We start from the raw sequence: 27,605 nt of genomic DNA, 5'->3' as shown, positions 1-27,605 counted from the left end.
TGAGAGACTTGGGGGCAGCAGTATGAGGACTCAGCTGGCTCCTCACAGCCTGCTCAGGGTTCCCAACGGGCCAGAGAGACAGAGGAGCTGCAGTCCTGTGTGTTGGCTGGGGGACTGTTGAGCAAATCAGCTGATCTTCCTGGCCAGGGCCTGTCCCTCTCAAAGCCTCATCTCCTCCACCTTGTGTGATCCTTGTGACATTTCACAGGTGAGGGAAACTGAGGCACGGGGCCCAGACTGGCAGTTGCACCAGGAGGGCAGGAACTCCTTTGGCTGGGTGCCCAGCTCAGGTGGGCCAGGCACTGGGCCAGACAGGGAACTGGAGTGACCCACCTGACTTCTCTGGGTCTCAGCTCCTCCTCTGGAAAGTGGGGAGATTATTGTGACTTCCCAGGGTTGGGTGGGACTGGGAGGATGGGTGAGGGGCTGGCATAGAGCAGGTGCTTGGTTGGTGGCAGCCGCCATGGAACGGTGGCACCTGCCCAGGCCAGGCTCATCTGGTCTCACAGGGGCATGCGAAGCCTCTCCAAGATGGGGCCAGGGTGGGACCTGTGCCCTCCTCTGTCCGCAGCCGCCCTGGGCACGCTGGACTTCAGCCTGCTGTATGACCAGGAGAACAACGCCCTCCACTGCACCATCACCAAGGCCAAGGTAGGCCCCGCCAGCCTGCCCCCAAATTCCCTGGCCCGGGGTCCTCGAGAGGGCCTAGATCAGGGAGGCCAGACCACACCACTCCCCAGGTTCCTGTCCAGGCTTTTGGATGTCTGCACTGTGTGGGGTGTGGGGCCAGGAAGGAATTCTTCTTTAAACCTTCTTGAATACCCATCCCCAAGAAAGGCCTTGGACAGTCAGGCATTGCGGGGAGCAAAGAAACATGAGAATGGGAAGATGAAGGCCTGGACCGAGGACCCTCGAGCCTGGGGAGGGGCTGCTGATAGGCAAAGAGAGGGGCAGGGTGATGTCTGTCCTGCAGGCCAAGGGAGGGCGGGTTGGGTGCTGGTGCCTCCAGGCCTCCCAGACGCCCTGAGGAGTGGGGACCCCACTTTGCACCCTGGAAGCCGAGCCACTGTAGGAGGCCGATGCCACTCCAGGCAGGGTGTCCAGGGCCTGAGCCCAGAGGCCCTCTGAGCCTTACTACGTGGGCTGGGGTTGTGGGTGCCTGTGGACCCCTCTGCAGCCTGGCCCGGTCCCTGGTGCTGCCCTCTGCAGCCTGGCCCGGCCGCTGGTGCTCCCCTCTGCAGCCTGGCCCGGCCCCTGGTGCTGCCCTCTGCAGCCTGGCCCGGCCCCTGGTGCTGCCCTCTGCAGCCTGGCCCGGCCCCTGGTGCTCCCCTCTGCAGCCTGGCCCGGCCCCTGGTGCTGCCCTCTGCAGCCTGGCCCGGCCCCTGGTGCTGCCCTCTGCAGCCTGGCCCGGCCCCTGGTGCTGCCCTCTGCAGCCTGGCCCGGCCCCTGGTGCTGCCCTCTGCAGCCTGGCCCGGCCCCTGGTGCTGCCCTCTGCAGCCTGGCCCGGCCCCTGGTGCTGCCCTCTGCAGCCTGGCCCGGCCCCTGGTGCTGCCCTCTGCAGCCTGGCTTGGCCCCTGGTGCTCCCCTCTGGCTCTGTCACTCAAGCATGTGTCAGCTCCATGTTCTCAACTGTCCTGTTCCCTTCCCCTCACCCCATCACTCCCTGTGGGAGGAAGGTGCCAAAATTGATGTTCTCTCGCAAGGTAAGGGCCTGCATGGCCAGTAGAGTCTCCGTAGTAGTGCCATGGAAGGGCCTGAGTCAGCCCAGCTCAGATCCAGCGGCTTCCCACAGAGCTGCCTGGGCCCAGCCCCACCCAGCCTCCCAACCTGCAGGCCCCCTGCCCCTCCTCCCAGCCTGGCAGCGAGGGCTGTCCTTGGCACCATGGCCACCCAGCAGGACAGGCTACTGCGTGCCACCCCAGGCTGTCCCCCAGCCCAGCCTGGGCCACATGTGGACTGCCATGGGTAGGTGTGAGTGCCATCCACACCAGCCTCAGGGCCCTGGTAGGGCACTGAGAGGCCTGCACGCTCCATCCCACCCCTGCCCTCTCCTCTAGAACCACCCATGCTATGACTCAGGGCATGTCCAGCCCTGCCTGGCGGGGGCTCCAGCCCACCCCTAGGAGCAGAACTGAGCATTTGTCAAACCCCAGCTGTGCCAAGGTAGAGACCAAGCTAGACCCTTCCTCCTTTCCCTCTGTCCAACTTTGTAGAGGTGGTCCAGGCCTGGGGACTGGAGAGGTGCCGGCTGCCAGGCCACTCTGGCCAAAGCCCACCCCTTCCTCTCTCCATGCCAGACACCAGGGCCTTCCCTTCCCAGCTCCAGGTGCGTTTGTGTGTATGCGCATACATGGCTGTATGTGTGTCTCTGTGTGTACATGTGTGGTACCGTGCGTGCACACATGTAATTGTGTGTCCACTTTGGGCTGTATCCCTCAGGTATCAGAAGTGGGGGTGGGAGGCCCAGTTCCTTCTCTGTGTAAATCCAGTTCTGTAGGGAAGGGGTGGTGCAGGCTGGGGAAGAGCTGGGGCTCTGGGCTGGGGTGTGGGGAGGGGCCCAGCGTGGGTGAGCTGAAGCAGGGCTGGCCTCTGGAGGGCCAGGGTGGGGGCTGGACACCCTGGGGTGCACCCTTGCTTGTCCCCCCTTAGAAGGGTCAGTCTCAGTTTGCCCATCTGTAAATAGGGTTGGTTGTCCCTGCCCTACATGCCTGTTGTGAGCATTAAATGAGTTAACACGCGGCCCCTGGCACTACCAGTTCTGGGAGACTTTTTATTTTTATTGTGGTAAAATACACAGATATACATTTCCCACCTCAACCACTTTTTTTTACTTCTTCCCTCAGCGCTCAACCATTTTTAGCGTACAGTTCAGTTGTGCTAAGTACCTTCTACCTTCACACTGCTGTGAAACCCATCTCCAGAGCCCTCTTCAGCTTGCAAAACTAAACTGGGCCCATTAAACAACAGCTCCCCCTTCCTCCTCCCCTGGCCCCTGGGGAGGCTGCCATTTGGCTTCCTTCTCTATGGATTTGACTATTCTAGGGACCTCATGTAAGTGCAGTCTCCCGGTATCTGTCCTTTTGAGTCTGCAGTCCCCAGGATCTGTCCTTTTGAGTCTGCCTTCTTTCACTCTGCAGAATGTCTTCAGGCTTCATCCCCATTGCAGCACGTGTCAAAACTTCCTTTTCAGGCTGAATGATACTTCAGACTAGAAAGCTCCTCTTCTGAACACTTCACCAGCAACAGCCTCTGAGAGGCCCAGGGCGGGGCAGGGCTAGGTTTTTGGGGAGAGGCTCTCCTCTCAAAGCCAGACCCCCCATCTGTTCCCTCAGTGCCAGTACCAGCCAGGGCCTCCCCCGGGGCCGCTTCCGCCCATCCCCCCTGTATTAGTCCATTTTCATGCTGCCGATAAAGACATACCTGAGACTGTGTAATTTATAAAGGAAAGAGGTTTATTGGACTTGCCATTACACATGGCTGAGAAGACCTCACAGTTATGGCTGAAAGTGAAAGGCACTTCTCACATGTTTGGTGGCAAGAGAGAGAATGAGAGCCAAGGAAAACGGGTTTCCCCTTATCAGGCCATCAGATCTCGTGAGATGTATTCACTACCTCAAGGACAGTGTCAGACCATGAGATCTCGTGAGACGTATTCACTACGTCAAGAGCAGTCTGGGAGAAACCTCCCCTTGTGACTCGGTTATCTCCCACTGGGTCCTTCCCACAACCTGTAGGAATTGTGGGAGTACAACTCCTGATGAGATTTGGGTGGGGACACCGCCAAACCACGTCACCTCCCGTGAGGCCCACCCCTAAACCATGGGATCAGTTTATGTCTCTTGCCAACTCCCAAGCTGGGGAGCATGTGCCCAAGGGCCCCACTAGCAGCTCCCTGCCCTGGAAACAGCCTCCCCACCTTCCCCTTCCGTGGACAGAGGTCAGGCTTCGTGGGAGGCCAGCCCCACAGAAGGTGGAGGCACTGGCGGAACCCCGGGTCAGGGCCAGGGAAGCTGCCTGTTTGGGCACAGAAGTTGGTGGCAGCACAGTGACAGGGCCTCAGGCAGTGCCTGCTGGTCCTTTTGCTTTTGGCGAAATGTGTGGCTGCCCAGGGTGCTCAGGGAACTGCCGGGTGGAGGAGTAGAGAGCAGCAGCAGGGGCCTCGTCACAGTCCCGGGGTCTGAAGGACAGAGCAGGCATCCCTCCCGTCCCAGCATGACAGCGCCCCTCGACCCAGCCTAGCTCCCACGGGTGTCTCGGGGCACGGAGGTGGGACCACGAGAGCCACTGGAAAGACATACGCCAGAACATGTGGTGGCCCAGAGGTTTGTAAGTGAAACGTGTCGGGAAACGTGGCCCAAATGTAAACATTTTAAGCTACAACAAACAAATGTATAAGGACTGTAAGAATAAGACACAGCAGTCAGGCACCGCCTGGTCAGGCCGGGCCACCAGATTCCCAGAACTCTGCGCTTCAGGCACTTGGTGGGAGAGGTGCAAGGCAGGGTGAGGGAGTTGGGTTTGGAAGAGCAGCCTTGTCACCTTGAGCACGTGTTGGGCCACTGAGCCAGGCCCTGTACCAGAGGCAGCCCCACAGTGCAGGGCACAGCTCAGATGCACCCAGCAGACCTCAGCCACTTCTCCGGCGTCTCATGGGGGCCTGGCGTGCAGGGAAGGGAGCAAACCCTGCCTGCCAGGCCCTGTGTCCACACGGTCTCCCTCCCTCTCACTCCAGCCCTAGGAAGGTGGGAGTATTACACCCCTGCCCTTTTTTTTTTTTTTTTAACTTGAGACAGGGTCTCACTCTGTCACCCAGGCTGGAGTGCAGTGGTGCGATCACGGTTCACTGCAGCCTCCGTGTCCCAGGTTCAAGCGATCCTCCCACCTCAGCTTCTCTAGTTGCTGGAACTACAGGCACATGCCACCCCACCCAGCTAATTTTTTAGTTTTTTGAAGAGACAGGGTCTTACTGTGTTGCCCAGGCTGGTCTTGAACTCCTGGGCTCAAGCGCTGGGATTACAGGCGTGAGCCACCGTGCCCGGCCAACCCCTTTAACAGATGATAAAGCTGAGGCTTAGCGTGCAAAGTAACTCATCCACTTCCCAGCTGGTGAACAGGAGCTGAGCCTGGAGCCCAAGCCAGCCAGGCCCCCAAACCTCTGCCCTTTGCCAGTGGCAGGGAAGTAGGTGGTTGGAAGCCCCTGCCGCATCCCCCAGAGCTCCGTCAAACCGAGGTGGGGTGGGCCTGGGAGGGAGCCCCAGCCTTCCCTTGGAGATGGGCCTGGTGTGAGCCGCCGAGCTGCCTCCCCGGCCTGGCTGGGTAGAAGCCCTTTGAATACTATCCTGGGGTTGCTGGCTGCACCCCCACAGATGCCACAGCTGCCTCCCTGCATCCCTGTGCACCATCCCAGAAGGAAACAAATGCAATTTTCAGAGACAAGAGCCTGCTGAGGTCAGCAAAGCCCCTCTCTGTCCATGCTTCTGTGTGCCTCTGGCTGTGCACGCGTGGCTGGGTTTTCTAAAAGAACCAAAGTGAGAGAGGGGTGCCATCTTGTGGAGGGACCCTCTGTGGCCAGTCTGCTTGTGTGATCTCTGTGGACTGACTGGGAGTTGTGGCAAATATGGCCAGAAATGGGGCCTAGTCTCGGACTGTGTCCCGGGGTTACGTGGATTTAGGGTCAGTGAGGGGTGTGGCCACTCAGGAGGCCATGCTTGGTAGATGGGGGATGGGAGTCAGGATGATGGCAGGGCCTGAGCAAAGCGGGGTGGAGAGGGAGGCTCAGAGAAGGGGGAGCCACCTGGCTTCCAGGATGAGGAGAAGACAAAGTCTGTCCTGACAGAGGCCCCATGACAGCTGCCCTGGGCCAGGATGTTTTGGGGAGGGGAGATTGCATCAGCATTGAGCCATCCTCACTCCCTCCATCTGGAGGTGTGGGGCCCGGGGGCTTCTGTGAAATGGGCCATGAATGGACCCAGCCAGGAGACCCAGGGGACAAGGGCATCTGCAGGCCCTGTCAGTTCCATCTCCCCGATTTCCAGTTCACACCGTTTGCTGTTCTCTGCCCAGGGCCTGAAGCCAATGGACCACAATGGGCTGGCAGACCCCTACGTCAAGCTGCACCTGCTGCCAGGAGCCAGTAAGGTGAGGGGTTCCACCCAGGCCTGCCCACCAGCTGCACCCGCCCACCACCTCAGGCAATGCACTCTGGTCCTTTCGCTTTGGGGCCTGGACTGGGCTGCGGGCACCCAGGGAGGCCCACAGCTGCCACTCCCCTCAGAGTCCAAGCAAGCTGATGGGACCTCAACCATTCAACTGCACACAGAGCACCCAGTCTGCCCCACACCCTGTTGCCTCCTGGGGACCTCACGAGTCAGCGTTACCTACCTGCTGATCTGGGGAAACCCCAGGAGAATTTCCAGGCCAGCATTTTATAAGAAGCATTCTCAGCTGGAAGTTACTATTAGGTGCAAACAAAGGACTCCGTGGTTAAATAACATGGGGAAACATTGTTAAACAGGTTTCTGTACCACAGGACTTCTCAGAGCATCTAACGTGTTGATGGGCTGTTCCCTGACTCTCCGTAAGGGGGATGAAGTGGGCAGAATCTGCCCCATGTGTTTGACCACAGGATGCCCTGACTCTCCGTAAGGGGGATGAAGTGGGCAGAATCTGCCCCTCATTCCTACGCCGGATGACCCAAGCGTCCGACCACACATGTGCTCAGGGCACCAGCACAACAGGTGCATCTCAGACAGGAGAGAGAAAAATTGCTGTTAAATAAAAGCATCAAGGTGACCTTGGGCCATGGAAAGTCAGAACTTAATTAGACTTCCTTCTGTGCATCCTACACTTCAGTGCTGTTTTATTTTTAATTTCATGGGGCAGAGTCTGAGTTTACGTGGGGGCCTAAATGGGTAGGCCTGGGGCCCACAGCAGCCCAGGAGGACCACCACAGAAGGGGCCTTTCCCCCTTCTCTAGGGAAGGCAGGGCTGTAGGAGAAATGGCAGTGCCCCACCACCTACTCCTGGGGAAGAAATGGGCTCCCCACACCGGGTCTTGATGCCCTTATGCTGCAAGAAGGGCTGAGGGATGTGAGGGCCAAGGGCGAGTATGACCAGGGAAGTGTGCTCAGTGACCCTTCATTTGTGGGACTGGAGCTGGCAGTGCATGGCTGCCGAGTTGTAGGAAGTCCCCAGGACTTTCCCTAGTGTTTTATAAAGAGCAGTCTCCTTACAAACAGCTCCTGAAAGCAATGGGAGAGAGGGATTCCTGTGCTCTTTCCACAGTGGGGAACCTGATGCTGCCACAGAGCTGGAATTGGAAGCCCAGGCTGTCTGACCTCCCAGCCTGGGCCGGGTGTGGCAGGCATCAGACCGATTCAGACAAGGAGCTCAGAGCCGCTGGCACAGGAGGAGGGAGTGGCAGCAATATTCCAGCTCGGAGAGGCCACCCCCGAGGCAGACCCAAGGACGGGATGGGTTCCAGGCAGAGGGGACGGTCCACAAAGGCAGGGAATGCCCTGGGAAGGAGACTCCAGTTCCACACAGGCCTCCTGCAGAACCTACCCCGTGGCATCGGGCTGGAGGTGGGGTCCTCCTTGGATGAGCCTCCTATGGCTGCTGCCAACAAATGACCACCAACTTCGTGGCTTAAAGCAGCGAGTTTACTCTCGGACTGCTCTGCAGGTTAGAAGTCCAACAGTGGTCTCTCTCTGGGCTAAAATCAAGGTGTCGGCAAGGCTGCATTCCTTCTGGAGCCCGGGGAGCCCACAGTTTCCTAGCTCTTTCCAGCTTCTAGAGGCCATCGGCCCTCCTGGGATTGTGGCCCCTTCCTCCACCTTCACAGGGGGCCCCATTGCATCTCTCTGGCCCCCTTCCTTGGTGACATCCCTGACTGTCTTCTCTGTCCATTCTTCTGCTTTTAAGAACCCTGTGACCACGTTGGGCCACCCAACAATCTAGGATAATCTCCCTATTCTAATGTCAGCTCATTACCAACCCTAAGTCCACCTGCAGCCTCAGTCCACTTGGCCATGTTGATAACACATTCACAGGCTCCAAGATGAGCATGTGGCCATCTCTGGGGGCCATTTTTCTGTTTGACACACACTTTGATGCTAATAAGATCATTTTTCTCTTCTCCAGGCAAATAAGCTCAGAACAAAAACTCTCCGTAACACTCTGAACCCCACATGGAATGAGACCCTCACTTACTACGGGATCACAGATGAAGACATGATCTGCAAGACCCTGTGGTGGGTGAGGGCCCCAGGCCGCCTGCTCCCTCCCCAACCCCCACTCCCACCCGGCTTTTCCTAATGAAGGCAGGACTGGAGGGTCAGATGGTCCCCTGTGGGTTCAACCTCATGCCAGCAACTCCAGCCTGGGGGCTTGAAGAAAGGCAGAAAGGTCTGCCCATGCCAATGGAGCCTGGTGGGTGGAAAAGGGTCACCCTGGCCCCAGTCCCCTGAAGGTGCTTCCTGGGGCCTCTCAGGGTGCTGGAGGTGGTTCCCTCCAGAGAACCGGCTCTCCCAGCCTCCTGGCTACTCCTGGCACTGGTTCTGCCTTCTCCTGTCCCCTCTTCCAACCTGAGGACACTTGTCCATGACGACAGTGCCTGATATCGTGCCACACTCTGCCCCTGTCAGGGCCCAGGCATCTTGTGCGTCTCCCACCCCAGACCAGGGCAGGGCTTGGGGCAGGAGAAGCCAGGGCTGGCCCTACCTGCGCACATCTCCACCATGCCCAGTGCGTCTGAGGCACTGGCTGTGCCCCTCACCACCGCCCCCGCTAGGATCTCTGTGTGTGACGAGGACAAATTCCGGCACAATGAGTTCATCGGGGAGACACGTGTGCCCCTGAAGAAGCTGAAACCCAACCACACCAAGACCTTCAGCATCTGCCTGGAGAAGCCGCTGCCGGTGAGAGGATTGATTGAGCACCTGCTGTGTACCTGGCTCGGTGGCAGGTGCTGGGAAGGCAGAACTTCCTGCCTGTGATGGGACTCATGAGGGGCAGAGTGAGAGGGGAGGGGAGACCAGGGAGGTGAGCATGGAGAGTCAAGGGGGTGGAGGTGAGGAAGGACCCTGGCTTTCACTCTGAGTGGCCACGGGAGGGTGCTAAGCTGAGGGATCACGGGGGATGACATTTTACCAGGCTCGCTGGCCTGGGCTCAGGATGGCTTGAAGAAGAGGGAGGAGAGGGCAGGAGGCCTGGGGAGATGGGGAGAGATGGGCACAACCCTGGCCTGACCTTGGCAGCGGTAGGAGGGCTTGATTCTGAACCGGATGTGCAGGCAGCAGATAGGACGTCCTTGGGTGAGGGAAGGGCAGATCCAAGGTTTGGGGCCTGAGCCACTGAAGCCTGAGGGGCTGTTTGCTGCGCTCAGAGGACTCAGCAGGGACCATGGGTGGACAGGACGTGCAACGAGCACGCTTGGAACATGTTAGACCTGAGTGCCTGTGAGATACGCAGAGGAGACAGCAGAGTATCCTTTCCTAGAAATGGCATTTGTCTCAACGTTATGTCAGAACAGATTTGCCCCCGGCCTGCTCCAGCAGCTACGCCCTCTGAGTCTTGGTCTCTATGTCCCTCTTCCCTCCCCTATCCTCCCTTGTCTATGGCCTCACCTTCACCTGGTTCATAGGGCTGGTGAAGCCAGGAGTCCCCCGTGCCACTGGGGTCGAGAGAAATCCTGGGGCCTCAGCCTCCCAGTGTTCAGGACACAGGCGGAGGCACGGTCCCCTCGATGGCACGTTGTCCCCCTAAGAGGACTGGGCAAGGGGCAAGTTTGGGAGGACAGAGCCCGGTGGCTGTCCCCAGTGTACCCAGCCCCAGTGGGGCCCGGGGACATGGACTCACCTCGAGCTTAGCCCAAGTCAAGCCCCGGGGGCGAGTCAGCCTGAGGCCACGGCTTCTTCCTAGAATCCCAGTTACTTTTGCAGAATTTGATCCAATTTTATTCCTTGTCACATTCTCTCCCACTCAGACATTTGTGTGATGGATATAACTTTTCCTGTTTTATTATTAGTCACTAACCACAGGTAACCCGGTTTTTCCACATGGTCTATGTCACTTAAGAAAGGCAACATCTTAGGAGGCCAAGGCAGGTGGGTCATGAGGTCAAGAGTTCGAGAGAGCCTGGCCAACATGGCGAAACCCCGTCTCTGCTAAAAATAAAAAAATTAGCCGGGTGTGGGGGTGCATGCCTGTAATCCCAGCTACTCAGGAGGCTGAGGCAGGAGAATCGCTTGAACCTGAGAGGCGGAGGTTGCAGTGAGCCGAGATTGCACCACTGCACTCCAGCCTGGGTGACAAGAGCAAGAGCAAGACTCTGTCTCAAAAAAAAAAAAAAAGCAACACCAGCCCTGCCTTAGTGTTCCTGAGTTTTCATCACTGGCATAAACAAACAACCACGTGGGTATGTACGTGGGGTGTCAGCGTGTGTGTGTGTGTGCTCGTGTGTGAATTGTGTGTAAGAGCATATGTCAGTACGTGTCTGTGTGCGACAGTGTGTGTGTCCACATGTGTGGTGTGCGTTCGTGAAAGCATGTGCGTCCCTGTGCATGGCCATGATCAGGGTGTTGCTGGATGCGCTACCGGCTCATTGGTGCCATTCGGGGACTCACAGTGACCGCAGGAGTGCAGCTGGGGATGCACCCCTGGCAGTACAGCCACATTCTGGTGGTACTTTTATTATTATTATTATTTTGAGACTGAGTCTTGCTCTGTCATCCAGGCTGGAGTTCAGTGGCAAAATCTCTGCTCACTGCAACTTCTACCTCCTGAGTTCAAGCAATTCTCATGCCTCAGCCTCCCGAGTAGCTGGGACTACAGGCATGTGCCGCCACGCCTGGTTAATTTTTGTATATTTGGTAGAGATGGGGTTTCACCATATTGCCCAGGTGTCTCAAACTCCTGACCTTGAATGATCCACCTGCCTCAGCCTCCCAAAGTGCTGGGATTACAGGTGTGCGCCACCACGCCTGGCTAATTTTGGTATTTTTAGTAGAGACGGGGGTTCGCCATGTTGGCCAGGCAAGTCTCAAACTCCTGACCTCCAGTGATCCTCCTGCCTCGGCCTCCCAAAGTGCTGGGATTACAGGCATGAGCCCCTGTGCCAGGCCTCTGGCGGTAGGTTTTAGAATTTACAGTCTGTGAACATTATCTGTTTTAAGGCAATACTGAGCAAGACCCAGTGGTCTTCATATGAAACAACCCGAAGTACAATGTCCCACCCCTGAAAAAAGAGCTAAAAATATGCCTGCTGGTTGGTTGGTTTTTTTTTTTTTTAATGAGATGGAGTCTATGTCGCCCAGGCTGGAGTGCAGTGGCGCAATGTCGGCTTACTTCAACCTCCACCTCCCGGGTTCAAGTGATTCTTCTGCCTCAGCCTCCCAATAGCTGGGATTACAGGGGCCCGCCACCACACCCAGCTAATTTTTGTATTTTTAGTAGAGACGGGGTCTCACCATGTTGGCCAGGCTGGTCCTGTACTGCTGACCTCAGGTGATCTGCCCGCCTTGGCCTCCCAAAGTGCTGGGGTTACAGGCGTGAGCCACTGTGCCTGGCCCCTGCTGGTTTATATTGTTTAATTTTCACACCACACACACTGACACAAGCAGCACAGGGCATTGAGGCCCTCACACACAAAGCTCTGCCTGAGCGGCAGATAGCGAGATCTCGCAGGCCTGGCCTGATCCACCAGGAATGGCTGCCTGAGCACTGTGTTGAAAAGGATTCTGAGGTGGCATTGGAGCCCAGGGCAAATGCTAGGATCGATTAGCCATGTCTGCTCTGGGCGTGGGAGGTGGCGAAGGTGGCCGGTGGGGCATGTATGTCTTCCCTGCTCAACATCCCTGCTCACCTCACAGGAGTCTCATCTCCAGAAAGGGTTAGATGTAGCCAGAGGGACTCACTTTGGTGTTAGGCAGGGCACGGTTGTGAGCAAAAGGAGGTGGCTGGGGCTGCTTAGGGGGCACGGTTGTGAGCAAAAGGAGGTGGCTGGGGCTGCTTGGGGGGCACGGTTGTGAGCAAAAGGAGGTGGCTGGGGCTGCTTGGGGGGCACGGTTGTGAGCAAAAGGAGGTGGCTGGGGCTGCTTAGGGGGCACGGTTGTGAGCAAAAGGAGGTGGCTGGGGCTGCTTAGGGGGCACGGTTGTGAGCAAAAGGAGGTGGCTGGGGCTGCTTAGGGGGCACGGTTGTGAGCAAAAGGAGGTGGCTGGGGCTGCTTAGGGGGCACGGTTGTGAGCAAAAGGAGGTGGCTGGGGCTGCTTAGGAGAGGAGCCTGTTAGAGTCCTAAGGGGATCCAGGGGGACACAGGGCTCAAGCTGGGCGTGTCCGCGTGGGCTCAAGCTGGGCGTGTCTGCATGGCTCAAGCTGGGCGTGTCTGGGTGGGCTCAAGCTGGGCGTGTCTGGGTGGGCTCAAGCTGGGTGTGTCTGGGTGGGCTCAAGCTGGGTATGTCTGGGTGGGCTCAAGCTGGGTATGTCTGGGTGGGCTCAAGCTGGGCATGTGTGGGTGGGCTCAAGCTGGGTTTGTCTGGGTGGGCTGAGGGCCTAGGAGAGAGGGTTTGGGGTGTGCAGCAGCCAGAAGGAAGAAGCCGGGTAGTCTCGGGAGGGCAAGGAATGGAGAAGCATCAGGCTGGCTGGGGATGGGGAGGCCTGGAGCTGAGATCTGCCTTGAGAGGCAGGCACTGGCAGCTGCTGAGGCAGGGAAGGCACTGGATGGGCTCCCTACCTGGCTCCCAGCTTCTCCAGGGTGAGGAATGTACCAGAACTCTGTCTTCGGGGTTCTCCTGAGGGAGCCACATCCAGCACCCTGAGAGGCTCCAGGAAGCACCTTCAGGGAACTGGGGCCACGGTGACCCTTTTCCATCCACCAGGCTCCATTGTCATGGGCAGACCTTTCTGCCTTTCTTTGAACCCCCAGGCTGGAGTTGCTTGTATGAGGTTGAACGCACAGGGGACCATCTGTCCCTCCATTCCTGCCTTCACTAGTACAAGCCTCCAGTGGGCCCTTAGTGCCAGGCCCTTGCTCAGCCCTGAGGTATTAAAGATGACGCAGGTATTATCTGGATGCGGTGGCTCATACCTGTAATCCCAGCACTTTAGGAGGCTGAGGTGGGTGGATCACTTGAGGTCAGGAATTCGAGACCAGCCTGGCAGACATGGCAAAACCCTGTCTCTACCAAAAAATACAAAAATTAGACTGTGTAGTCCCAGCTACTCAGAAGGCTGAGGCAGGAGAATCGCTTAAACCCGGGAGGCAGAGGTTGTAGTGAGCCACGATCGTGCCACTGCACTCCAGCCTGGGTGACAAGAGTCAGACTCTGTCAAAATAAAAATTTACAGGTAGAGTTCCAACTTCAAGGAACTTAGGGGCTGGGGCAGACCCCTGAGGAAGCAGGGGGCCACACCGGGCCATGACAGGATAAACCCGAGGCAGTGGGCACGCAGAGGGGAAGGCCAACCCACCCTGAGGGTCAGAAAAGCCCCCCAGGCCCAGAAGGACCAGGAACTTATCAACGGTGAACACTGAGGAGGTCAGAGGAGGGTGCTGGAGCTGTGGATTAAGGGTGCACAAAGGTGTGGAGGTGGGACCCGGCTTCAAAGCCAAGGGAAAGTCAGGGCGGGCTGTGAGGAGGACCTGGTGGAAGACCGTCCGCGGAAGCCGAGCGCGCCAGGCCGGGGGCTGCAGACCCGTGAAGGGCCGCTTAGCACTAATGTTAGGCTCTGTGTGCCTTGCAATCTGTGGCCACCATGCAGCTCTGTCCTTAGGGCAAAAGCAGCCATAGAGAAGCATCACGGAGCTGGCAAGGCTGCGTTCCAACAACATGGTGTTAATGGAAGCTGAAGTGTGAATTTCATGTCATTTTCATGTGTCACAAAATATTTTTCATTTCATTTTTCTTTCTGCTATTCCAAAAAGTAAGAACCAGCTGGGCATGGTGGCTCATGTCTGTAATCCCAGCACTTTGGGAGGCCAAGGTGGGAAGATCCCTTGAGCCCAGGAGTTTGAGATCAGCCTGGGCAAAATAGTGAGACCCCTGTCTCTATTTTTTTGAAAAAGAAATTGTTTAAAATAAGGGTAAGAGCCATGCTTAGCTCACATCCCACACAGAGCCAGGCGTCGGGCCTGATCTGGCCCCCGGGCTGCAGTTGCCAACCCCTGGGCTGGCCCTTGCTGGGCTGTGAAGGCCACCGTAGGCCACATGCAGCCAAGAACAGGGAGGGTGTGGGTGAGATCCAGCCCTGGAAGAGCCCTTGGGAGGGAAGAGATGACAGAAGGGCTGTGAGTTCACAGTGAGGCCACTCACCAGGGACCGTGACCAGGCCCGGCTGCAGCAGCTGGATGGGCGGGCTCAGGAAGAGGAGGCCAAGGACGGCCAAGAGAGGGGTGGGAGCAGGTGAGGACTGAGTGACTGTCCCGTCCAACAGGTGGACAAGACCGAAGACAAGTCCCTGGAGGAGCGGGGCCGCATCCTCATCTCCCTCAAGTACAGCTCGCAGAAGCAGGGCCTGCTGGTAGGCATCGTGCAGCGCGCCTACCTGGCCGCCATGGACGCCAATGGCTACTCGGACCCCTACGTGAAAACGTGAGTGTGCCGTGCATGTGACCACCTGCCACATCTTCACCTCCAAGGACAGGGGTCCGTGTGCCAGCTCCGTGGTCCCAGGTGGCAGGCACCCAGGGAGTACCTGAGGTACAGGGGCGCCTGCCACGTCTTCACCTCCAAGGACGGGGGTCCGTGTGCCGGCTCCGTGGTCTCAGGTGGCAGGCACCCAGGGAGTACCTGAGGTACAGGGGTGCCTGCCACGTCTTCACCTCCAAGGATGGGGGTCCGTGTGCTGGCTCCGTGGTCTCAGGTGGCAGGCACCCAGGGAGTGCCTGAGGTACAGGGGCGCCTGCCACGTCTTCACCTCCAAGGACGGGGGTCCGTGTGCCGGCTCTGTGGTCCCAGGTGGCAGGCACCCAGGGAGTGCCTGAGGTACAGGGGCGCCGTGTTCCCTGATGGGCTACCTTGGCAACTCCAGGGGTTAAGCATGGCCAGCCCATTTCACAGATGGGGAAACTGAGGGACAGAGAAGCTGAGTGGCTTCCCAGGGTCATGCAGATATTAGTTATCACCTGATGCTATGTCCAGGCCTCTCTGTGACTGAGGGGCCCAGGAGGGGCCATGAGTCGGAGGAGGGGACAGAAGGCGGGGCCAGTGCCAGGGGTAGCCAGGAGGCTGGGGGAGGATGCAGAGGAACTCTGCCAGGCCTTTGCAACTGCCCACATTTGCCCAGCCCTATACTGGGGCCACAGATGTGGATAAGAGTCCACCCAGCTCTACCAACAGGGCTGATGGTGGGCCTGGGGAGAGACACTAACTCAGGGGGCCATGCCAGGTGGCCTGGGCCACAGAGCTGTGGAGCTGTGAGCCTGGTCAGGAGAGGCTGTGTAGCTCTGAGAGCCAGGCAGGAGCTGGCAACCCTTTGGAGAGGGTGCTACAGGTGCCACAGTGACTACCGTCAGTGCTCGGGGCTCTTCAGAAACTAGGTAGGTATGAGTGTGAGCTCACAGGGAGACTCTGGAAAAGTGAGACTTGGGGAGGAATTTAGTTCAGCAGAAAGGAGGGGCAGGTGCTTCAGGGAGGGGGAATGACAGAGGGATGGCCCTGACCTAGGGGACACCAAGGACCCAGGTGACTAAGGCCTCAGGGACATCTTGGCACCATGAAGAGGCCAGTACTCCTCGTGGCACAGCTCTAGGGGCACCATTCCCATGGCCATGATCATATTTCTGTCACTTTAAAAATTGTATGTGGCAGGTGCAGTGAGTTACACTTACATTCCCAACACTTTGGGAGGCCAAGGCAGGAGGATTGCTTGAGGCTAGGAGTTTGAGACCATCCTGGGCAACATAGTGAGACCTCCATCTCTACAAAAAAATTAAAAATTAGCCTGGTGTAGTGGCATGTCCCTGTAGTCCTAACTACTTGAGAGGATTGCTTGAACCCAGGAATTTGAGACCAGCCTTGGCAACATACTGAGACCTTGTCTCTACAGTTAAAAATAGTAATAAATTAGGCCGAGTGCAGTGGCTCGTGCCTGTAATCCCAGTACTTTGGGAGGCCGAGGCGCACAGATCACCTGAGGTCAGGAGTTTGAGACCAGCTTGGCCAATATGGGGAAACCCGTCTCTACTAAAAACAAAAAAATTAGCTGGGTGTGGTGGCGGGCGCCTGTAATCCCAGCTACTTGGGAGGCTGAGGCAGGAAAATCACTTCAACCTGGGAGGCGGAGATTGCAGTGACCCGAGATCACACCACTGCACTCCAGCCAGGGTGACAGAGCGAGACACTGTCTCAAAATAATAATAAACAAATAAAAATAATATGACAATAATGGGATGGCCACTTTGGGAAGCAGCTGATAGTTCCTCAGAAAGTTAAACACAGAATCACCATTTGATCTGGCAATTCCACTCCTAGTTATATACCCAAGAGATAAGAAAAACATGTCCATCCTAAAACTTGTGCAGGAATGTTCATAGCAGCACTATCCACAACAGCCAAAAGTGGAAACACCCCAAGCGTCCGTCCACTGATGAATGGATACACAAATGAAGTCTGTCCCTGCAGTGGAATATCAGCCCTAAGAAGGAGTGTAGCAGGTGCGTGGACTATCAGCCCTAAGAAGGAGTGTAGCAGGTGTGTGGAATATCAGCCCTAAGAAGGAGTGTAGCAGGTGCGTGGAATATCAGCCCTAAGAAGGAGTGTAGCAGGTGTGTGGAATATCAGCCCTAAGAAGGAGTGTAGCGGGTGTGTGGAATATTAGCCTTAAGAAGGAGTGTAGCAGGTGCATGCTACACGGTGGGAGGACCTTGAAAACAAGATGCTAAGCGAGAGAAGCCAGACACAGACGGCCACGTGTTGCAGGACTCTATTTCTATGAAGTGTCCAGAATAGGTCAACCCACAGAGGCAGAGACTAGATTTGTGGTTGCAGGAGCCAGGGGAAGCTTGAGGGGACATGGGCAGTGTGTAGAATGTGGTACTATGAAGTTAAAAATGAATAAATTTGAACTAGAGGAATTATTGTAACATGGACAGCTGTCGAAAACACAACAAACGACACACACAGTAGGATACTGGTTTGCGTATATATGTGTTTTTTCTTCTGACTTGTCATTGACTTGAATCTCACGCGTATATATCCTTGCAGGAGGATATGCAATCTGAAGCCAAAATGGTGTGATTTTTTTTTTTTTTGAGACAGAGTCTTACTCTGTTGCCCAGGCTGGAGTGCAGTGGCGTGATCTCAGCTCACTGCAACCTCTGTCTCCCAGGTTCAAGCAGTTCTCATCCCTCAGCTTCCCAAGTAGCTGGGATTACAGGCATGCGCCACCACGCCAGGCTAATTTTTGTATTTTTAGTAGACGGGGTTTCACCATGTTGGCCAGGCTGGTCTTGAACTCCTGACCTCAAGTGATCCACCCACCCTGGCCTCCCAAAGGGCTGGGATTACAGGCGTGAGCCACTGTGCCCGGCCTATGGTGTGACATTTTTAAACCAGTTTCAATGCCCACCTGCCAGATGGACAGGAATTCCAGGGTCACCTGCTGGGTTGCCCAGAAAGCAGAGTCTTACCTGCTGTGACAGATGGTCTGGTCAACTTCCACAGGCAGGTGGGGGGCCATCTGGGAAGGGCCTGTCCACTGTACCACAAGCTCCTCCCTGCCACAGGTGGCTGTTGTGGGTGCTGCTGGACCCCTGCAGCTGGGTCCCACCTGCCAGCCGTGGGCCAGGTCACGTGGCCTTTCAAAGACAGGCCGAGCTGTGGGCCACTCCCTATATCTGAGCCACGCCTCACCTGAGACCTCCACGTCTGTTTCAGACACCCTGGGTGAGACACGAGGGCTGCTGCTCAGGGCTCCTCAGGGGTCCCCATCTCTGAAAGGCCCCTTCATGGACCAGGGGCCTCTTCCTCACTAAAGCAGAGGAAATAAGGGCACAGATTAGATGGTAAGAGGGGCACCCCTCAGCTGCATCCTAGACCTGGAAGAGAGTGTGGCCTGTGCCCCAGAAGAAAGGGAGGGACGTATCTAGCGGTTGATGCTGAGGGCCAAAGCTAGATGAGTCAAGGCCTTTTGTCTGCACTATTATTTTTATTTGTTTTCTTTATTTCTTCCTTTCTTTTTTGAGACAGTGACTCACTCTGTCACCGGGCTGGAATGCAGTGATGCGATCACAGCTCACAGCAGCCTCAAACTCCTGGGCTCAAGCAGTCCTTCCCCCTCAGCCTCCTGAGTAGCTGGGACTACAGGTGTGCACCACCATGCCTGGCTAGTTGTTTTTTGTATTTTTTGTAGAGACTGGGTTTTGCCGTATAGGCCAGGCTGGTCTCAAACTGCTGGACTCAAACGATCCTCCTAGCTCGGCCTCCCAAAGTGCTGGGATTACAGGTGCAAGCCACCATGCCCAGCTAGCACCATTATTTTTATAAAGCTCATCTCTGGTGATACTTGCCCCAGTTTCCCCAGGCTGGAAGTTGACCCCAGGCCCAGCTCTTGAGGGTTTGATGGAAAACCCCAGGAGTAGCAGTGCCTGTGACAATCGCTGACATGTCAAGTTACACGTAATATCCCTGAGCTGTGCGATGGCTGCGTGTGACGCGCTCAGCAGCCTGTGCTGTCGCTCCTGTTGTTATCTCCATTTCATGCCAGCGAAAATGGCAGTAACTGGCAGCAACGTGCTGTGCCACCCTGGGCAACTCCCTTCTCTGGCTGTCTTATGTATAACCAGAAGGGGTTTCTTCTCAAAGCCACAGGCAAGCAGAAGGCACTGTGCAGAGGGCTCAGAGGTACACGGCACAGGGCGGCTCTGTGAGCCCCGGTGGCCAGGACCACTGTCCTGACAGCAAGGGAGGGAGAGACGCCACAGGGCAGGCCTCAGGGGCTTTGCAGGGTGGGCTTGTGCCAGAGTAGGGTGTGCTCAGGGAGGGTGCTGAGGGATCTCCCCAGAGTGGTCAGATGAGGAGGGAAGGGCACTTCTGGTAGAGAAAATAGCAGAACAGAGGGCAACGCTGGCGGAACTGTCCATGGCTGAAGGTGCCGAGGCTGGAGCCTGTCGTGGAAGTCTGGTGGCTGAGTGAGGGGTCACCAGATGGGCACAAGTTGTCCAGGCTGAGGGTGCAGAGATCCCAAAACAACTTTCCTTCCAGGGGCTTGTGAAGGCAGGGCACGCAGGACCCTTCTGTCCCTGCTCCTCACCCGTCACCAAACAGGCCAAGGACAGTTCACAGCAGACACAATACCAATACGTAGAGAAATGGCCAAGGAGCATAGTAAGTAACTAAGGAAATCCGCTGTTTCCGGGTGGCGGGCTTAGGGGAATCCCCCCAAACTTTTTTTAAATCAGGTTTATTGAGGTACAGGTTGAGCGTCCCAAAGCTGTAAATCCAAAACCCCAAACATTCCAAGCACCGACATGACGCTCAAAGGGAATGCTCATTGGCGCGTTTGGGATTTCAGATTTTTGAATTTTTGAGTTAGGGATGCTGAACTGGTAAATATACTGCAAAGATTACGAAATATGAAAAAATCCAAAATTCAAAACATCTGGTCCAAGCATTTCAGATAATGGATCCTCAACCTGTATCATTCATATCCAGTGAGTTTTTCTTTTCTTTTCTTTTTTTAGAGACAGGGTCTTGCTCTGTTGTCCAGGCCAAAGTGCAGTGGCGCAATCATAGCTCATTGCAGCCTTGAACTCCTGGGCTCAAGCATCTTCCCACCTCAGCACTGTGAGTAGCTGGGACTACAGGCATGCACCACCATGCCCAGCTAATTTTTAATTTTTTGGTAGAGATGGGGTCTCGCTGTATCACCCAGGCTAGTATAGTCTTGTTTCCACCACCAGAATCAACATAGAGAATATGACCCCAGAAAGTTCCCTGGCCCCAGGCAACCACTCACCTGTTTTCTGTCTCAATAGTGTTGCGGTTTCCAGACTTTCCCATGAAACAGTCAGATAGTGTGTTGCCCTGTGAGTCCGGCTTCTTTCACACGGAGGAATGCGTTTGAGATTCATCTGTCAGTTGCATGTACCAAGAGTTTGGTCCTTTTTGTTGCTAAGTGGTCTTCCATTGTGTGGGTAAACCACAAGTTTGTTGTTGATGAGTTCCCCAGTTGAAGGGCGTGTGGTTGTTTGCAATTTTTGGTGATGGTAGAAAGCTGCAATGAACAGGTTTTTGTGTGGACATATGTCTTCATTTCTCTCTCCTAATCCCAACTTTTGTCCACATGCATTTTCTAGTGCTTCTGTAATAAACCAGTATTATTTATGCCATGAAAGTCACAATTTTAAAATATGCAAAGTAAAGCAACTATGAGATATCATTTTCTGCCTGTCAAACCAGCAACGAGTTTTTAAATGATAGCATTCAGCTTTGTCGCAGGCACTGTGTGTCAACCATGCAGCCTTTCTGGAGAGGAACTGGGCAGAATAAGCTGGACATGGGCGTGTCTTTGGGCGGTGCCTTCACTTCTAGGGATGCAGGTTAAGCTGGACATGGGCGTGTCTTTGGGCGGTGGCTTCACTCCTAGGGATGCAGGTATTCGCTGGACAGATGTTTGTTAAGCTCCCTGGTGCCAGGCCCAGGGAGTTGGTCATGGGTGAGACCCCAGAGACCCCAGAGCACATTCAGCAGGGACAAGGCAATTGTCATGCAATTATCTATGCAGGAACAGGGTGAGAAGCTTTGCAAAGAAGTTGGGGACCTCTTGTCCCCTTCTCCAGCCTGCATATGACCTCCCTGTCATAGAGAAAGGAGTCTGAGCCTGGCTTTCAAGCACCACACTTGTGCTTGCGGGCTGTGTGACCTTGGGCAAGTCACTCCCCCTCTCTGAGCCTCAGAGGAAGACAGCTGTTCTGCATCAGAGTCTAAGGCCTTAGTGGCTGTGGAGGGAAGAACATCTAGGTGGCCTCCCTGTGACTGCACAAAAGGTCTTGTCCTTCCTCAAAGCTCCAATGGAGGTAGTGGTGATGGTTGTACAACTCTGGGAGCCTACTAAAGGCTACTGCATTTTACACTTCAGAAGGATGGATTTTATGATATGTGAATTATATCTCAATAAATCTGCTATTTTATAAAAGAAGCTTGAGGCCGGGGGTGGTGGCTCACGCCTGTAATCCCAGCACTTTGGGAGGCCAGGGCAGGTGGATCACCTGAGGTCAGGAGCTAGAGACCAACCTGGCCAACATGGTGAAACCCTGTCTCTACTGAAAATACAAAAATTACCTGCGCATGGCGGCACATGCCTGTAGTCCCAGCTACTCTGGAGGCTGAGGCAGGAGAATCACTTGAACCCGGGAGGCGGAGGTTGCAGTCAGCCATCTGAAAAAAAAAAAAAAAAAGAAGTTTGAACAAGAGACCAACTCTGCTAAAAACTCTGTTCTGGTGGGAAACGTGAGCTTTATGAAAATTAGACTTCCAGAAATGAGGAAAAACCCCTTTCCTAGGGGGATGGAGGGCGCCCCCCAGGGTTAACTTCAGGAATGTGTGTGTGAACAGAAGTGCGGTGGATGAAGGGACCACTTGCTTCTCGAAAACAACGTCTCGCCTTTGCCACAAAATAGCGTTGGGAAAATCCAATGACTGGGACAAAAGAAGGGCCCAGGAATCTCTCTCCAGGGACAGAAAGCTCTTTGAATACCTGCTGGCTTGATCTATACCCCATAGCATGTCCCCATCCTCTGCCTGTCCATTGGATGTAATTCCAGATACCTGAGGCCAGATGTGGACAAGAAATCCAAACATAAGACAGCGGTGAAGAAAAAAACCCTGAACCCGGAGTTTAATGAGGTGTGAGGGGCTGGTGAAGCTTCATGAAGGCCATTCCTCTGCCCCACAGCAGTGGGGGTGTGGCTGGGTTTTCAAAAGGTCATGGCGCGATGGGGAGGGTGGTCAGAGACGGTGGGGAGGGGCTGCACCAAACCACAGACACAGGGGAGCTGGGGGACCCCTGGAAAGCTCTTGGCAGGACTTGTCGGATGTAGGGCTGGGGGGAGGGAAGTGTTGAGGGGAGTCCTGGGTTCTTATGGAGGCAACAGGGCAAAGAGGGGGTGAGAAAGATGGGGAGAAACTCTGTGTGGGGCAAGGGGACTCGAGACACCCTGGGGCCCCAGGAAGTCTTCCGCCCAAGGCGGCAAGTATGGCTGGAAATGCGGATTCCCCCCAAGGAACAAGAAGGAAAGAAGAGCAGAGGGGCTTTGGGTAGAGCCCACGCCACACCAGTGATCCAGAGGCAGGCAGGGGAGGTCGAGAAGATGCTTCCAGAGAGTGAGGGGAACCCCGGATGGAAGGGAGGGTCCCACAGAGAAGGGAGGGGTCAGCAAAGCCAGGCCCCAGAGAGGCCCAGGATGACAAGGACTGTGGGGCGTGCAGTGCCTCTGCAGTCAGGAGGCTCCCGGGGTGTGGGGAGAGCAGGCTCAGGGACAAGGAGCAAGCGGGCGAGGGGACAGGGGCCCTGAAGACCCCAGTGGAGCTCAGGGGGAAGTGGGCGAGACATGTGAGCATCCACCCCTCATCCACTCTGAGCACTGATCACCCCCGTCCCTCCTCTTTCCCTACACCTCATACCCCTCCTGGCCCCCGGCCAAGGCCCAGGCCTCGTGGCATCAGCCCTAACACTCCCTTCTTGCCAGCAGGAGTTCTGTTACGAGATCAAGCATGGGGACCTGGCCAAGAAGTCCCTGGAGGTCACCGTTTGGGATTACGACATTGGAAAATCCAATGATTTCATTGGTAAGGGGGCATAGTGGGAACACCGTCTCACTGTGTGCCTGTCCTGGATCAGGCCACAGCCCCTCTTTCCTGGTCCATGGGGAAAGCTGGAACCACGGACCACCTGCCCCTAGGTCAGGGGCCTCAGACCTTCTCCAGCCTGACCCTTGTGCCCCAGGAAGAGACAGACCCAGAGATGGAAGGAGTTCTGGGAGGGTCACACAGCACTCTGTGGTGGAGCACAGACAAGAGACAATGATGGGCAGTGCCTCGGGCTGGACTCTGAGCCCTAGAGGCCCCAAATTCCCAGTGGGCCTGGTGGCTGCGCATAGTGGGGCTGCCTGGCCCTTTCTCCCCTCTTCAGGCCCCCATTCCTTGACCCCTGATGCTGCCTCTGCACCCTGCCCCTATCCCTGCCCTGGTGGAAGAGAGACAGGATGGCTGGGCCCTGACGGGGCCAGAGTGTGGCATGGAGGTCAGGTCCTGTTCATGCTCAGAACCCAGCGGGCAGTGGGAGAGGCTGGCCTTCGAGCACAGAACCTGGGAGGGGGCATGGGCCCCACGCCTGGGAGTTGGGGGTCCCTGTGCCCCAGCTGCCCCTCCTGTCCTCCTGCAGGTGGTGTGGTTCTGGGCATCCACGCCAAGGGGGAGCGCCTGAAGCACTGGTTTGACTGCCTGAAGAACAAGGACAAGCGCATCGAGCCCTGGCACACGCTCACCAGCGAGCTCCCAGGGGCCGTGCTCAGCGACTGATGCCCACCCGCCACTGCTACCCCTGCCGCCACCTGCGCCCAGCACGGCCGGCCCCGGGCTTCCCCAGCAGCCACCAAGGCCTGTAGCCCCCACACTGGGGGAGATCCAGAACCCCTGCTTGGACACAGAGCCACTGCAGTCCCCGCTCGGAGGATGTGGAGGGCTCAGCCACTCTGGGACGGGGAGGGCAAGGAGCTGGGGTGGGGGGCTCTCAGCCCTCTGGCGCCCAAGAGGCCGGTAATGGAAAGAGACCTCAGCACCTGCCCAGGGGAAGGGGACACGCCCATCTGGGAGCAAAGACCCTTCTAGAGGCCAGCCCTGGTTGAGAGGACAGGAGTGTGGGGGTGCCTTGGCAGACAGTGGGAACAGAGGAGGGAGGTGGTGAGCAGACAGACAGGTGGAGGATGGGACCTTGAAGACTGGCTGCTCCAGCCCAAGAAAGCCTGACTGCATCCCTCATCTCCTTCGCTGCTGGACAGATGGAAGAAGCGGGCCTGCCGGCCGAAAGTCTGCCAGAGTTCCCGGAGGCTCCTGATGACGGGTAAATTGGCACATGCTTCACTCAATTATTCCACAAGCCCTGGGGGTGAATGAGACACAGGGCCTGCCCTCAGGGAGTTCCCATCTAGTCAGGAAGCTGGGAACAAACCATTCCAACTGGGGTGAGAAATACCAAGACCAGCTTGGCCAGTCTGCAAGTACTGTGGGCTCTGTTGACTCTGCCGGGAGGTCAGGGAAGGCTTCCTGGAGGAGGTGGTGCTTCCGTAAGGCCTATGGAGGGTGAGTGGGGGCTTCTAAAAGCAGTCCAGGCAGTGGGAGTGGTCTAAAACGGCCTGGAGAGAGAAAGCCAATGGGGCCGGGGTGCTGTGGACCCAGGGTCTCCTCTCCAGGGGAGGGTTTGTTAGGAAGGTGTGAGGCTCGAGGCAGGAGGTGGGGGACGTGATGGAAACACCATGGAGAAACTGGTGTGGGCTGAAGTTCAGACCTCAGACCCAAGTCTCCCACTCTGATCTCTTTCTACTCCTGAGGGACCTCAAGGGCGGAGCCCGCCCCTCCTCCTTCCCGGCATAAGCATCAGGTCAGCTGCGGTGGAGAAAAGGGTCCCTTGTGCTTGGGAAAAAAGCAAGCATTCCTACACGTCCTGACTCTGCCCTCCCCTCCCCTCCACTCCCTGGCTCACACTGGGGGCCTCCGGGTGCTTGCTCGTGGCATCCTGGTCCCACTACCGCCACAGATGTCCCTTTTGGGAGTAATCAGTGGCAGTCCAGGGCCTTGTCCACCCTCCAGGAGCTGAGCAAGAATCACCCTGGCTGGTGGGCCTGTCTGCTCCCCTGAGTGAGACTCCCCAGGAGGCTTGAGATTATCTGAATCTTGGGGCCCATGCCTGAAGCCCACAAACTTTCTCTGCCTACCAAGGGCCCCTCAGGAACGCTGGGTGAACAAATACAGAGCCAAGGAGTTGCACAGCCAGAGTCCCAGTGTGCTCAGCCCATCAGTGTGTGATGGAAACAGAGGCCCAGAGAGGTCAGGTGACCTGCCCAGGGCCTTCCAGCCCCCACACAGCTGGGACCAGGATCCACAGCCCCCAGCCCAGAGTGCTGGACACCACACTTCAGGGGAATTGGCGTGCTGACCTCACACCAGAGAGGTCCTGCTAGCTGCCAGCCTGGGGCTCCCCCGCCTGCTGCCCACCCCTTCAACACCGATAGAGGGACTCACAGGCACGACGGTGGGACCTTCCAACTGCAGACACAAAGCACACCACCACCTGAGGTCCAGGGTTGTGATTTGAATCCTACCAAGTGCCCATCAGGCCTTTCCCAGGTTTCAGGGAAAACAGGACCCCAGCCCCCACACAGTCCCTGGCCACCTGCTGCTCATGGAGACTTGTCTCCCCACCTTTAGGAAGGGTTTCTATGTGAAGGTTTTTGCATGCACTGGTCTGAACGCATGTTCACAGCCCTGCAAGGTGGGTTTGATTCTCATCCCCATCTTGCAGGTGAAACAGGTTCCCAGAGTCTGAGTAGTTTGCCAAGGCCACACAGCCAGGAAGGGGTGAACCAGGACTCAAACCCAGGTCCTCTGACTGCCACTTTCTCTCTCTGGGGGTCGGTACCCCCAGTCCCTTCCCTCTTGGTCTGTCGGAGACTCAGCAGAGACACCAGGTGAAGGCTCAGTAAGCTCAGGTGCGTGATGGAGACCTGGGGTCTTGTCACTGTCCTGCCACCTCATCCGCTGGCTTTGAAACCATCCGTGCTACTTCAGGCTTCCCCAGAGGTGTCTAACCTGGCCCCAAAACTCAGCCACCCCACCCTAGCCTCTGGGGGCTGAGGCAAGGGCTCCTCTTTTCTCCACACAGAATGGGCACCCTCTGAGGGCCTAAGGTAAGAGGTGGTCTCTTTCTAAAAGGCCTGGTGTCTAGTTAAGCTCTGGGTATCTTCTTAGCTTTGCTTTTTTGGGGGTCTCATTCAGAGAGGAGATTTGACAGCCTCTCTGAAGACACAGAAGTGAATGGCAGAGCGAGAAGAGGCTGTACCCCCCACCTACCATGACTTCCTTATTAGGCACATGGGGAATGTGAGGCCCAGTGGGTGAGAGGGGCCTGAAGGGGCACAGCTGGGACAAGAACCCAGAACTCCAGCCCCCCAGTCCAGGGCCCTCTACTGCCCAGGCTGTGCAAATGGGGCTGGGACCGAAAGATGGGGACATTCAGGCTGGGAGGCGGGCTTGCTGGCCAGCCAGCCCAGGGGCAGCACAGGCACTCGGGCAGGAACTCCCCAGGAAGTTTGGAAACCTTCTTTCCCTAGGATCTCAGCACCCTTTTAGATCCCGTGCAGATTGTCTTTCTGTTAAAGCGTTTTGAGGCACGATGGCTCACGCCTGTAATTGCAGCACTTTGGGAGGCCGAGGCTGGCGGATCACCTGAGGTCAGGAGTTTGAAACCCGCCTGGCCAACAGGGCGAAACCCCATCTCTACTAAAAATACAAAAATTAGCCGGGTGTGGTGGCGCACGCCTGTAGTCCCAGCTACTCAGGGAGGCCGAGGCACGAGAATCGCTTGAACCCGGGAGGTGAAGGCTGCAGTGAGCCAAGATCGCGCCACGGCACTCCAGCCTGGGCGACAGAGCAAGACTCCGTCTCAGAAAAAAAAAAAAAACAAAAAACGCTTTGAGAAGCTGCAGAAGCGGCTCTGCCTTTGACCCCGAATGGGCATCTTTACTCGGGTCCATCATCCCCACAAAGACAGGAAATCTGATGCCAAAAAAAAAAAAAAGTCATTCCAGGTGTCAGTAACCAGGCGCTGCCTCCAGCCCCGCCCCGCCCGCCGCCCCGCCCGCCGCCTGCGCCAATCCCCGACGGGCCCGTCTTCCAGCCCCGAAGCGGTCACCTCCTGACCTCTAGTGGCGAGCGCGGGGAACTGCGCCCCGGCTCGTCCGCCTGCCGAGCCCGGGCCGTGCATGCCCTGCCCGTTGTTCCTTCGCAAGCCGAGTGAACCTCCCGATGCATGGACTCTGGCTGTCGTCGACGCAGACTCTCGTGCACTGCTTAACCCCGTTTTGCTGCCATGTGACGGCTGCAGACACTGTCCTCAAACTGCAGTCCCACAGACAAGTTTTGTATTTTGGTCTGACCTACCCGAAGGTGTCCTTTTTAAGTCTTATTTGTTAATATTTATAATGACATATAATCCAAAGTAAATGGAAACTTCATATTGCGATCTCATTGCCTTGGCGAGACTCTCACCTTTTAATAGATTTGAAGGGGGTGGGGGCGGTGGCTCACGCCTGTAAGTCCTAGCACTTTTGGAGGTCGAGGTGGGAGAATTGCTTGAGGCCTGGAGTTCGAGACCAGCCTGGTCAACATGGAGAAACCATGCCTCTACACACACAGACACACACACACAATGACAATTAGCCTAGCGTGGTGGCACACACCTGTAGCCCCAGCTATTCAGGAGGCTGAGGTAGGAGGAGGAGGATCGCTTGAGCCTGGAAAGTGGGGATTGCAGTGAGCAGAGATCACGCCATTGCACTCCAGCCTGGGCAACAGAGGGAGACCTTGTCAAAAAAAAAAAAAGAAAAAAAGAA

The 27,605-nt window shown here is 56.4% G+C and overlaps 1 protein-coding gene across 1 annotated transcript; it reads left to right on the top strand.

The window, feature by feature from the left end:
• The first annotated feature begins 526 nt into the window (after positions 1–526).
• LOC115933227 (double C2-like domain-containing protein beta) lies at positions 527–27,235 on the top strand. Its single transcript, XM_055384034.2, has 8 exons — positions 527–651; positions 6,064–6,138; positions 8,143–8,252; positions 8,792–8,918; positions 14,432–14,589; positions 21,762–21,843; positions 22,689–22,785; positions 23,381–27,235. The coding sequence occupies exons 1-8, from the start codon at positions 532–534 to the stop codon at positions 23,515–23,517; spliced, it is 906 nt and encodes a 301-aa protein (XP_055240009.2). The 5' UTR covers positions 527–531; the 3' UTR covers positions 23,518–27,235.
• The last annotated feature ends 370 nt before the right edge of the window (positions 27,236–27,605 follow it).

Source organism: Gorilla gorilla, chromosome 3 (genome assembly GCF_029281585.2).
Source record: "Gorilla gorilla gorilla isolate KB3781 chromosome 3, NHGRI_mGorGor1-v2.1_pri, whole genome shotgun sequence".
Lineage (NCBI taxonomy): Eukaryota > Metazoa > Chordata > Mammalia > Primates > Hominidae > Gorilla > Gorilla gorilla.
This window is presented reverse-complemented; position numbering and strand designations above follow the sequence as displayed.

Coding starts and splice junctions, on each gene's coding strand:
- LOC115933227 (XM_055384034.2), top strand. CDS start 532: ATGGGGCCAGGGTGGGACCTGTGCCCTCCTCTGTCCGCAGCCGCCCTG. Junction 21,844..22,688: donor TGAACCCGGAGTTTAATGAG/GTGTGAGGGGCT, acceptor TCTTGCCAGCAG/GAGTTCTGTTACGAGATCAA. Junction 22,786..23,380: donor AAAATCCAATGATTTCATTG/GTAAGGGGGCAT, acceptor GTCCTCCTGCAG/GTGGTGTGGTTCTGGGCATC.